Source organism: Colobus angolensis, unplaced genomic scaffold (assembly GCF_000951035.1).
Source record: "Colobus angolensis palliatus isolate OR3802 unplaced genomic scaffold, Cang.pa_1.0 Scaffold128, whole genome shotgun sequence".
Taxonomy (NCBI): domain Eukaryota; kingdom Metazoa; phylum Chordata; class Mammalia; order Primates; family Cercopithecidae; genus Colobus; species Colobus angolensis.
The window spans coordinates 2,318,679-2,330,642 of NW_012114030.1; the positions used below are offsets into that span (position 1 = coordinate 2,318,679).

At 49.5% G+C, this 11,964-nt stretch overlaps 1 protein-coding gene across 1 annotated transcript; it reads left to right on the top strand.

The window, feature by feature from the left end:
- The first annotated feature begins 6,746 nt into the window (after positions 1-6,746).
- Positions 6,747-10,314, top strand: LOC105505662 (chromosome unknown open reading frame, human C16orf54). The gene is made up of 2 exons (XM_011933562.1): positions 6,747-6,864; positions 7,830-10,314. The coding sequence occupies exon 2, from the start codon at positions 7,830-7,832 to the stop codon at positions 8,502-8,504; it is 675 nt and encodes a 224-aa protein (XP_011788952.1). The 5' UTR covers positions 6,747-6,864; the 3' UTR covers positions 8,505-10,314.
- Positions 10,315-11,964: the final 1,650 nt, after the last annotated feature.

Below are 11,964 nucleotides of genomic sequence, written 5' to 3' on the forward strand. Positions count from 1 at the left end.
AAATAAAATAAAATAAAATAAAATAAAATAAAATAAAATAAAATAAAACACCAAAAAAAAGTTTATAAAAGTTAGACTCTCTCAGATCAAAGAAGTTGAAACCTTGAGCTCAGAGCAATAATGTAAGGTATCTCTGTCCAGCAAAAATGTCACTTTTGCTGCCACACAGAGGCCAAAAAGCAAAAGCAAAAACAAAACAGAACAAAACACCTGTTAAAATTCTTTCCTGCCCACATTTGCTAATCAAACCAGACCAGCAAACAAAAGGCAGATGTGTTACTAGTTCCAGGGTACTTAGATATTTTGTATTTCTTATGTAATTTAGCCAATCCTGGCTATAATGCAAACAATTGAAAATTTAAAACTAAACTCATTTGAAACTGAGAAAAAAATTGTTTTCTGAGACAGTCTCACTCTCATGCCCAGGCTGGAGTGCACTGGCACAAACACAGCTCAACCTCCTGAGCTCAAGCAATTTTCCTGCCTCAACTTCCCCAGTTGAATCCTGAGCTGGGACTACGGGCATGAATCAGTACGCCCAGGTAATTTTCTCATTTTTGGTACAGATGAGATCTCACTTTGTTTCCCAGTCTGGTCTTGAGCTCATGGGTTCAAGCAATCCTCCCACACCAACCTCTCAAAGTGCTGGGGTTACAGGCACCAGCCACCTCACTCAGCCGAAACTGAAAAAAAAAAAAAAATTTCTTTTTAATGTGTAAAAAAGTTTTTGTTTTTTGTTTTTTAAAAAAATTAAACTGCCTTGGAACTGCTTTACTCAAAATTTTGGTCTGCAGCCTTCATAAGATTACTTATTGGGGGAAATAAAATTTAGCCATGTGAACAGGTCCAGTTTTATCAGAAGTATAATTTGGATCCAACTGTCTTTTATAAACTGGTGAGCTTGCTGGGCACAGTGACTCACGTCTGTAATCCCAGCACTTTGGGAGGTTGAGGCGGGTGGATCACCTGAGGTCAGGAGTTTGAGGTCAGCCTGGCCAATAAGGCAAAACTCTGTCTCTACTAAAAACCACAAAAATTAGCCGAGCGTGGTGGTGCGCTCCTGTAAGCCCAGCTACTCAGGAGGCTGAGGCAGGAAAATCGCTTGAACCTGGGAGGCAGAGGTTGCAGTGAGCCAATAAAATAAACTGGTGAGCTTGTGTTACTAACTCATGACTTACATTCTAAAATGAAAGTTATAAGACCTTTATGTGTGTGTATACGTGTTTTTGTTTTGTTTTGTTCTGTTTTTGCTTTTTGTGTTCTTTAAATTTTTATTTCTTAAGTACAGATGGGGGTCTTAGTTTTGGGTTTCTTTGTTTTTGTTTTTTTTAAGATACAGTCTCACTCTGTCACCCAGGCTAGAGTGCAGTGGAACAATCTTGGCTCACTGCAACCTCCACCGCCCAGGTTCAAGCGATTCTCCCACCTCAGCCTCCTGAGTAGCTGAGATTACAGGCACGTGCCACTGTGCCCGACTAGTTTTTGTATTTTAGTAGAGACGAGTTTCATCATTTTGGCCATGGTTCGCCAGGCTAGTCTGGAACTCCTGATCTCAGGTGATCTGCCCACCTTGGCCTCCCAAAGTGCTGGGATTAACAGGCATGAGCTACCATGCCCAGCCGGGGTCTCTCTCTGTTTACCCAGGCTGGTCTAGAACTCCTGGGCTCAAGCAATCCTCCTGCCTCGGCCTCCCAAAGTGCTAGGATTACAGACATGAGCCACCATGCCAGGCCTGTATGTGTGTTTAGATGTGTTTATGCATATGTACGTGTATTATGCAAAATATCTGGCATAGTTGGCCAGAAATCCTTTAAGAAATTCTACTTATATATTTGGGTGCTTATATAGTTGCAAATATTGTTGGGTGCAGTGGCTCACACCTATAATCCCAGCATTTTGTGAGGCCAAGGTGGGAGGATCACTAGAGACCAGGAGTTCAAGACCAGCCTGTGCAACATAGCAAGACCCCAACTCTACATGAAATTTAAAAATTAGCTGGGCATAGTGGCCTGTGCCTGTAGTCCCAGCCACTCAGGAGGCTGGGGTGAGATGGGGTGAGCCACTCAGGAGTCTGAGGGTACAGTGAGCTATGATTGTGCCACTGCACTCCAGCCTGGGTGACAGAGTAAGATTCCCTTTGTCTGTTAAAAAAGAAAATATATACAAGTTACTATGTGTGTGTGTATTTGTGTGTTTATGTATATATATATATAGAGAGAGAGAGAGAAATTAATCCAGATGTCTTTTACTTCCTGTGACTTAAGTAAATCTTTAATCTTTAATAAATAAGCTGGGTTTAAAACTATTGGTAAAATAGGCGGGGCTCAGTGGCTCACACCTGTAATCCCAGCACTTTGGAAGGGTGAAGTGGGTGGATCACCTGAGGTCAGGAGTTTGAGATCAGCCTGGCCAACCTGAGGAAACCCTGTCTCTACTAAAAATACAAAAAAAGTAGCTGGGTGTGGAGGCAAGTGCTTGTAATCCCAGTTACTTGGGAGGCTGAGGCAGGAGAATTGTTTGAACCTGGGATGCAGAGGTTGCAGTGAGCTGAGATTGTGCCACTGCACTCCAGCCAGCGTGGCCGAGGAAAACTCTCTCTCTAAATTAATTAATTAATTAATTAATTAAAGAAAGAAAGTATTGGTAAAATAAAAATAAAAATGTCTTCAGAATTGTCAGCATACATTTTTGCTTGGGTTCACTGGTCAGACAGTTTTATATTTATCCCCACTAGATGTTTTAAGGTTTCAGGGTCTGACACACGGGTTATAAGACTATAAATCAAATTTCAAACAAAATGACCTGTGTTTGTATAATTTTTTGTTGTTGTTAGAGACAGGGTCTTGCTCTGCTGTCCAGGTAGCATGATATAATTCACTGTAACCTCGAACTCCTGGGCTCAAGTTATCCTCTGCCTCAGCCTCTTGAGTAGCTAGGACTACAGGCACATGGAACCATGCCCAGCTAATTTTTTTTTTTTTTTTTTTTTTTTGGTGGAGATGGAGTCTCATTGTATTGCCCAGGCTGGCCTTGAACTACTATCCTCAAGCAGTCCTCCCACCTCAGCCTCCCAGAGTGTTTGGATTAGGCTAGGTATGGTGGCTTATGCCTATAATCCCAGAACTTCAGGACACTGAGGTGGGAGGTCTGCTCCAGGCCCGGAGTTTGAGACCAGCCTGGGGAACATAGCGAGACCCCATCTCTATTTAACTTAAAATGGCTGGGCATGGTGGCTCACACCTGTAGTCCCAGCACTTTTGGAGGCCGAGGCGGGTAGATCACCGGAGGTCAGGAGTTGAAGACCAGCCTGACCAACATGGCAAAACCCCATCTCTACCAAAAATACAAACATTAGCTGGGCATGGTAGCGGGTGCCTGTAATCCAGCTACTTGGGAGGCTGAGGCAAAAGAATCACTTGAACTTGGAAGGCAGAGGTTGTAGTGAGCCGAGATCATGCCATTGTACTCCAGACTGGGCAATAGAGCAAGATTCTGTCTCAAAAATAAATAAATAAATAAATAGACAGGCATGGTGGTGCACACCTGTAATCCCAGCTACTTGTGAGGCTGAGGCAGGAGAATCACCTGAACCCAGGAGGCGGAGATTGCAGTGAGCTGAGATCGAGCCACTGCACTTCAGCCTGGGCAACGGAGTGAGACTCTGTCTAAAAAAACTTTTTAAAAAATTAATTAAAAGAAAAAGTGAGGCAGGGCATGGTGACTCACGCCTGTAATCCCCGCACTTTGGGAGGCTGAGGCGGGTGGATGACAAGGTCAGGAGTCTGAGACCAGCATAGTGAAACCCCATCTCTACTACAAATACAGGTGGTGCACACCTGTAGTCCCAGCTACTCGGGAGGCTGAGGCAGGAGAATTGCTTGAACCTGGGAGGCGGAGGTTGCAGCGAGCCGAGACTACACAACTGCACTCCAGCCTAGGAGACAGAGCGAGATTCCTCCTCAAAAAAAAAAAAAAAAAAATCTGTATCTCCTGAGTTATCAAGAAATTACTCATATGTTTAAGCTTCTTACTTAGGTGAACACCTGATTGTCACAGGCTATAAAAATGATTAACAGGGAAGTAACCTGAAATAATGACTATCCTTGCCTAATATCTCAGTTTTCATAAATAATCTAGGGAAACTGTTAAAAATAAACTATGTAATGGATAATTTCTTATAAATAAATTTTTCATGTAATTTTAAATATTCTATTATGTTCTATTAAATTAACTATTAGATATTCATTAGATGTGTGGATTATTTCCAAGTAAGAAGAAATAACTGAAACAAATTGCTGAACTGAAATTGTTTTTGGTTGACTTCTTAAAATTTTTTATTTTTTTTTGAGACGGAGTCTTGCTCTGTCGCTCAGGCTGGAGTGCAATGGCATGATCTCGGCTCACTACAAGCTCCGCCTCCCGGGTTCACGCCATTCTCCTGCCTCAGTCTCCTGAGTAGCTTGGACTACAGGCACCCGCCAACATGCCCGGCTAATTTTTTGTATTTTTAGTTGAGACGGGGTTTCACTATGTTAGCCAGGATGGTCTCGATCTCCTGACCTTGTGATCCGCCCGCCTCGGCCTCCCAAAGTGCTGGGATTACAGGCGTGAGCCACTGCCAACTTGGTGCGTGGGCAGGGAGCCAGTGAGCTGTGAATGCTGACTGGTTAGAGATGAAATCATGGAGAGTCGGAGCTGTCTTCTTGCAGTCAGTTCTGGGTGGGGGCCACAAGACCAGATGAGCCAGTTTATTGATCTGGGCGGTGCCAGCTGATCCATCAAGTGCAGGGTCTGCAAAATATCTCAAGCACTGATCTTAGGAGCAGTAGGGAGGGTCAGAATCTTGTAGCCTGCAGCTGCATGACTCCTAAACCATAATTTCTAATCCAATGACTAATGTTAGTCTAGTCCCCAGGCAAGAAGGAGGTCTGCTTTGGGAAAGGGCTGTTACTGTCTTTGTTTAAACTATAAACTACAAACTAAATTTCTCCCAAAGTTAGTTCAGCCTACGCCCAGGAATAAACAAAGACAGCTTGGAGGTTAGAAGCAAGATGGTGTCGGTTAAGTTGATCTCTTTCATTGTCTCAGTCCTAATTTTGCAAAGGTGGTTTCCCCCAAACTCTCCACCTCCACCTCCTCCTGCCAGGGCTCAAAATCACCAGGACGGGGCAGTCTGACTAAGAATGTCTTTTCATTCATTTATTTTATTTTATTTTATTTATTTTGAGATGGAGTCTTGCTCTGTTGCCCAGGCTGGAGTGGAATGGCGCGATCTCAGCTCACTGCACCAGGTTCAGGCGATTCTCTTGCCTCAACTCCTGGGTAGCTGGGATTACAGGCACGTGCCACCATGCCTGACTAATTTTTGTATTTTTAGTAGAGACAGGGTTTTGCCATGTTGGTCAGGCTGGTTTCAAACTCTTGACCTCAGGTGATCCGCCCACCAAAGTGCTGGGATTACAGGTATGAGCCACCTCGCCCAGCCCAGGGATTTCTAACTATTCTTCCACTACCCCGGCTGCCACATGCTGATCCACACATACATTGGTCATGCCACTTTGGTCATGTCATCTCCTTTCTTTAGGCCTTACTTTGTCATCTGTGGATAAGTGAGTCAAACTAGAGAATCTCAGAAAGTCTCTTGGACTCCAAAGCCTGATGACATCTCGTCACACTCTGCTCTAGACTCCTCCCACCTTCAGCCCCAGCAAAGAGGGACAGACATGAGGATAGTCAGTGTTTTGGAAACAAGCCCACGCCTGTTCTTATACCCTGGACTCCTCCCAGAGGCCTGACATTTTTGTTACCCAAGCCTCACCTCACTGATATTTTCCAACCAGAATGGGGGCTAAATGGTCTGAAGAGAGACTTACGTTAATTAAAAGTATGAGGCAGGAGCCAGTGTGGTAGCTCACACCTATAATCCCAGCACTTTGGGAGACTGAGGCAGGAGCTTATCTTCAGGCCAGGAGCTTGAGACCAGCTTGGACAACATAGCAGGAGCCCATCTCTACCAAAAAAAAAAAAAGTGTGAAGCAAGTTGGTCAAGCAGGGGGTGCCTGTGGGGGCTGGATGGCAGGAGCAGATCTGGGGAGGCACCGTGGATAGGACAAGGCAGGATGGAGTGGGGCATCCTCCCAGGAGGAGCAGGGGGAGGCACCATGGTTCTCTAGGAATGTACGGGCTAGATTACCTATGTCCTATTTCTTTTTCTTTCTTTTTAAGATGGAGTCTCGCTCTGTCGACCAGGCTGGAGTGTGGTGGCACGATCTCAGCTCACTGCAACCTCCGAGTCCCAGGTTCAAGTGATTCTCCCTGCCTCAGCCTCCTGAGCAGCTGGGATTACAGGTGCCCATCACCACGCCCGGCTCATTTTTGTATTTTTCAGTAGAGATGGGGTTTCGCCATATTGGCAGGCTGGTCTCGAACTTCTGACCTCAGGTGACCTGCCCACCTTGACCTCCCAAAATGCTGGGATTACAGGGGTGAGCCACTGTGCCTAGCCCCTGCATCCTCTTTCTCAGCTTCTGGGTGAATGTTCTGGGGCCCAGGGCCTGGCTATGGGGTGACACTAAGTTCAACAGAGCCGTTGCCCATTCCAGCCCCACCTTACCCCAGGAAAAGCCTCCTCACCGCAGTGACCACATCCCCTTGGGTTGCTTTGGAAACAAACACTCCCCAGGGGCAGGCGAGTTGGGGCACAGTTGCTCAGCAACAGGCGGTGCCCTCCCTTCCGCCTTCATCCGAGGCCCGGCCTCTATGTCTGAAAGGCGGACTGCCCTGTACCTTCCGAGCCTGCATCTCTTAGTCTGGCACCAGAAAGAGTGGCTCTAGGAGGGAGAGGCGCCCAGGGACTGACCCAAGGTGAGTTGAGGGGTGCAGGAGACCCCTGCAGACGGAGGATGTGGGGGACAGAGAGAGGTATGCAGAGACAAACAAGAGAGATAGAGACAGGCCAGAGCCTGGGCAAAGCTGGGGAGCCTGGGAGGGGTGCAGAGGCGCCTCCGGAGGCCTGGCCTGGCCCGGCAGCAGATTCCAGGATTCCACGGAGCCTATGAGAACAAGATCAAGTCCAAGGAGACTGGTGAGGGGCGAAGGAGCCCCAAGGGGCCAGCAGAGGTGGCCGGCGGGAGGCGGTAGGGGAGACACACACAGGGGAGCCGGTGGGAGGGGAGGTTCTCATTTCTTCACCCACCACTTCCTCTCTAGGCCTGAGCAAGACTTGAGGGGGCCGAGTGGGGAGGAAAGAGGCCCTCAAGACCTTTCTGGTCTGAGGCACCCTGGGGTCCGGGAGGGAAATGGGGCTTCTGGAACGGCCTGGAGAACTGGGCAAGAGGGCCTGGCTGTGCGCATAGGTAGGCTGCCTGTCCTCCCGCCCCACCTGGCTCACGCTTACCCTTTCTGGTCCCCCTTGCTCCTCTGTCTCTCCAGAATGTTCTTTTTCTTTTCTGAGAAAGGGTCTTGCTCTGTCACCCAGGCTGGAGGACAGTGGTGCAATCTGGGCTCACTGCAGCCTCCAACTCCTGGGCTCAAGTAATCCTCTCACCTCAGCTTCCTGTGTAGCTGGGACTACAGGTGTGAGCCACCACGCCCAGCTAGTTTTTAAATTATTTATAGCGATGAGGTTTCACTGTGTGTCCAGGCTGGTCTTGAACTCCTGGGCTCAAGCGATCATCCTGCCTCGGCCTCTCAAAGTGCTGGGATTCCAGGCATGAGCCCCTGAGCCCAGCCCCTCTCCCAGGCTTTCCAGGACACCTGCTGCCTCTCTCTCATCTTGGTTGTGCCCCCTCTGCCTCATTTACTTCCTCTTCTCGCCCCATGTCTCCCAGATGCCGTCGACTCCAGAGCCGCCCTCTGGGGGCGTGGAGGGGCCCCCCACGTGGGAGGCAGCCCCATGGCCCTCACTGCCCTGTGGGCCCTGCATCCCCATCATGCTGGCCCTGGCCACCCTGGCTGCACTCTTCATCCTCACCACTGCTGTGTTGGCTGAACGCCTGTTCCGCCGCGCTCTCCGCCCAGACCCCAGCCACCAGGCGCCCACCCTGGTGTGGCGCCCAGGAGGAGAGCTGTGGATTGAGCCCATGGGCACCGCCCGAGAGCGCTCTGAGGACTGGTACGGCTCTGCGGTCCCCCTGCTGACAGACCGGGCCCCTGAGCCTCCCACCCCGGTGGGTGTTTTGGAGGCCCGAGCAACTGCCCCACATGCCCCCTCAGCCCCAAATTCTGCTCCCAGCTCCTTGGGCCCCCAGACCCCACCGGAGGTCCCAGCCCAGACCACCTTCTGGGGGCCCCAGCCCTGGGAGGGGAGGCCCCCCACCACAGGCCTGGTGAGCTGGGCTGAACCTGAGCAGAGGCCAGAGGCCAGAGCCCAGTTTGGGAGTCCCCAGGCCAGGAGGCAGCGGCCACGGAGCCCGGATCCCGAGTGGGGCCTCCAGCCACGGGTCACCTTGGAGCAGATCTCAGCTTTCTGGAAGCGTGAAGGCCGTACCAGTGTGGGGTTCTGAATCTCCAGGGTTCCCCAGAGACCCCCGAGGAAGGCCCTGCCTCAGTGGGACCGGGTCCCCAGGATCCAGCATTAGGATTGAGACTGCCCCAGGGAAGATGCCCCTCCCAGGCCCCTTCCACCTGGAGTCCCCCTCCCCAGGTCGGGGTGGTGGCCAGGCTGTGTGGACCAGGGGAAGCCCAGCAGTGCCTCTGCTCAGCTGCCTAGGCTGTGGTTCAGAGACCTGGGGGTGGAGCCAACACCAGGCCAGAAGCTTTCAAGATCGCATCCAGATAAAGAACCCAAGATACCAGATAGGCAGGAAAAGGCATCGACCACCACCTCCACCTTCCCTCAGTGTTTACCGAAGCCGCCAATACCAAAGAGAAAGGGTCCCGCGGTGCTGAACAGCCTCGGTGTGGCGATGACAGCTGGCAGGAGATGACAGGAATCCAGTTTCCCAGAGGCACGAATCCTGTTCTCCTTGTCCACTCACCCACTGTGAGGTCCTCTAGGAAAACACTCACTTCTTCCTGCACAGACCAGGCAGAGGAGCATTTTGTTTCAAATGAACTGCGGCTTTGACCCCCAAAGTGCAAGGAGGAACTGTGCTGGGCCAAGCTGGAGCAGTGCTGTCTTGCTGGAGTGGGGACCTGGAGTCAGAGAAAACCCACAAGCTCCTCTGCCCATCCTTCTCCATCTGCACACGTCTCAGCTTAGGACCCTCACCACTCCATGGTGAGGACGCCATGGCCAGGGAGAACTGAGTTTCATCCAATGTGGAGAGGAGTCCCAAAGCAGGGCAGCTCCCAAACTGTGCCCTCTGATCATCGTCCCTTCCAGCTTGCTGGAGTGTCCAGAGAGACAGATTTGCCACAAGCTAGGCTTACTTATAATGCTCCACCCCACAGAAATGGGACCCCAAGTGCCCAATCTTCCCTTTAGGAGAGGCAGGTGGGTGAGCAGCAGATGTAGTTTCCATTTCCCTGGGGGTCTAATTTTCCAAACTTCATCTTTTTTTTTTTTTTTTTTTTTTTTTGAGACAGAATCTCAACTCTGTCACCCAGGCTGGAGTGCAGTGATGCAATCTCAACTCACTGCAGCCTCGATCTCCTAGGCTCAAGAGATCCTCCCACCTCAACCTCTAGAATAGCTGGGACTATAGGTACATACCACTACGCCCAGCTAATGTTTGGAATTTTTTGTAGAGACAGGGTCTCACCATACTTCCCGGGCAGGTTTTCAACTCCTGGGCTCAAGTGATCCAGCAGCCTTAGCCTCCCAAAACGCTAGGATTACAGGCATGAGCACTGCACCTGGCCACTTTTTTTTTTTTTTTTTGAAACAGGGTCTCACTCTGTTGCCCAGGCTGGAATACAGTGGCACAATCTCAGCTCACTGCAACCTTGAACTCCTGGGCTTCAGTGATCCTCCCACCTCAGTCTCCCCAACAGGTATAACTACAGGCGTATACCACCACACCTGGCTATTTTTTTTTTTTTTTTAAGAAACGGGGTCTTGCTGTGTTGCCCAGGCTGGTCTTGAATTCCAGGGCTCAAGAGAGCCACACATCCCCAAGTCCCAGAGTGTTGGGATTACATGAGCCACCATGCCCGGGCAAACTTCAGCCTTGAATATTAGTAATTTTGCCATATTAGTTTACCACCTGTACTACTATTTGCTTTATATTTTTATTTAAATTGGCTCATTATTCACTTATTAAAATTATTGTAACAGGACTCTTTTTTTGTATCACTTCTGTAAATGGAAAATCAGTCTCATTTGCCATCAATAGAAGGTAAAAGATGAAAATAAATATAATGTAAACAAAATTGTTAAGATCTAAATTCTGTTCCCTGCTGGAAGCATTGACCTAAAACTCAGCTGTTTTTTTTTTGTTTGTTTGTTTGTTTGTTTTGTTTTGTTTTGAGATGGAGTCTCGCTGTGTTGCCCAGGCCGGGGTACAATGGCACGATCTCTGCTCACTGCAACCTCCACCTCCCGGATTCAATCAATTCTCCTGCCTCAGCTTCCTGAGTAGCTGGGATTACAGGTGCCTGCCACCACGCCCGGCTAATGTTTGTATTTTTAGTAGAGACAGGGTTTCACCATGCTGGCCAGGCTGATCTCGAACTCCCGACCTCAGGTGATCTGCCCGCCTCAGCCTCCCAAAGTGTGGGCATTACAGGTGTGAGCCACTGTGCCTGGCACTGCTCTTTGTTAACAAGAAAAGGGAATGATGATCTGCAAGTCAGAAAGTGTTAGATACTCTAGCACCACACTGAGACCTGGAAGTGCCGAGGCAGACAGACAGCCCCGCACAGGGGGCGGGATGCTGTATTGTTTAATGCTGGCCAGGAAGTTCACCCATAGCCAGGAAACACTCACTTCTTCCTGCACAGCAGGCTAAGGAGCGCTTGGAGCCTCTCATTCAATCCCTTGACCTCCCCTCTGATTTTTGGGATGTTGGAAGTTGATGGAGCAGCCAGAAGCCCCAGGCAGAGGGACTGAGAGCCTAGTCCAGCCTCTTCCCCCAGGTGTACTCACTGGCCAGCATCCTAAGCACTGTTTCTGAGCTGGGCACTGGGAGGGGAGGAATCAGACCGGGGCCCTGCCCTCAAGGGGCTCACAGTCTCTCTAGCAGCAGAGTGGGGGGACAAAGGTAGGGGTGAGCTAAGATATGGACACAAAACTGACACCAGGTAGAGACCAGGGCCCTGTCCCATCTCTATCACTCATGAGCTGGGTAACAACATCCCTTATCATCACCATCAGCTGACAGCACTGGGTTGTAGGGACTCTGCCCACGAGGAGTGAACAGACCTCAGAGAAACAGAAGATAGAGGCAGGAGTTCAGAGGTTAGATGCTTCCATGCTATGGGCTCCGGAAAGGCACTGCAGTGTGGAAGAAATACAAGAACAAGGCCCCGGTTCATGATCTGGTTCCATCACTTTATTCACTTAGAGACTTCAGAAAAGAGAGTTTTGTATTATGGGGCCTCATGTGCTTTTTTCATGTACAAAAAGAGAGCTGAAAGTTGGACAAGATGTTCTACTGGGACTTTTCTAGCTGTGACATTTAAGGAGGAGTGAAGGGGGCCAGCCCCTCCACACCTGTGGGTATTTCTCATCAGGTGGGACGAGAGACTGAGAAAAGAAATAAGACACAGAGACAAGTATAGAGAGAGAACACTGGGCGCAGGGGACTGGTGCTCAGCATACGGAGGACCCGTGCCGGCACTGGTCTCTGAGTTTCCTTAGTATTTATTGATCACTATCTCTACTATCTCGGTGAGGGGGATATGGCAGGACTATAGGGTAACGGTGGGGAGAGGGTCAGCAGGAAAACACGTGAGCAAAGGCCTTTGTGCCATAAATAAGTTTTTTTTTTTTTTTTTTTTTTTTGAGGCGGAGTCTTGCTCTGTCACCCGGGCTGGAGTGCGGTGGCCAGATCTCAGCTCACTGCAAGCTCCGCCTCCCGG

Coding starts and splice junctions, on each gene's coding strand:
- LOC105505662 (XM_011933562.1), top strand. CDS start 7,830: ATGCCGTCGACTCCAGAGCCGCCCTCTGGGGGCGTGGAGGGGCCCCCC.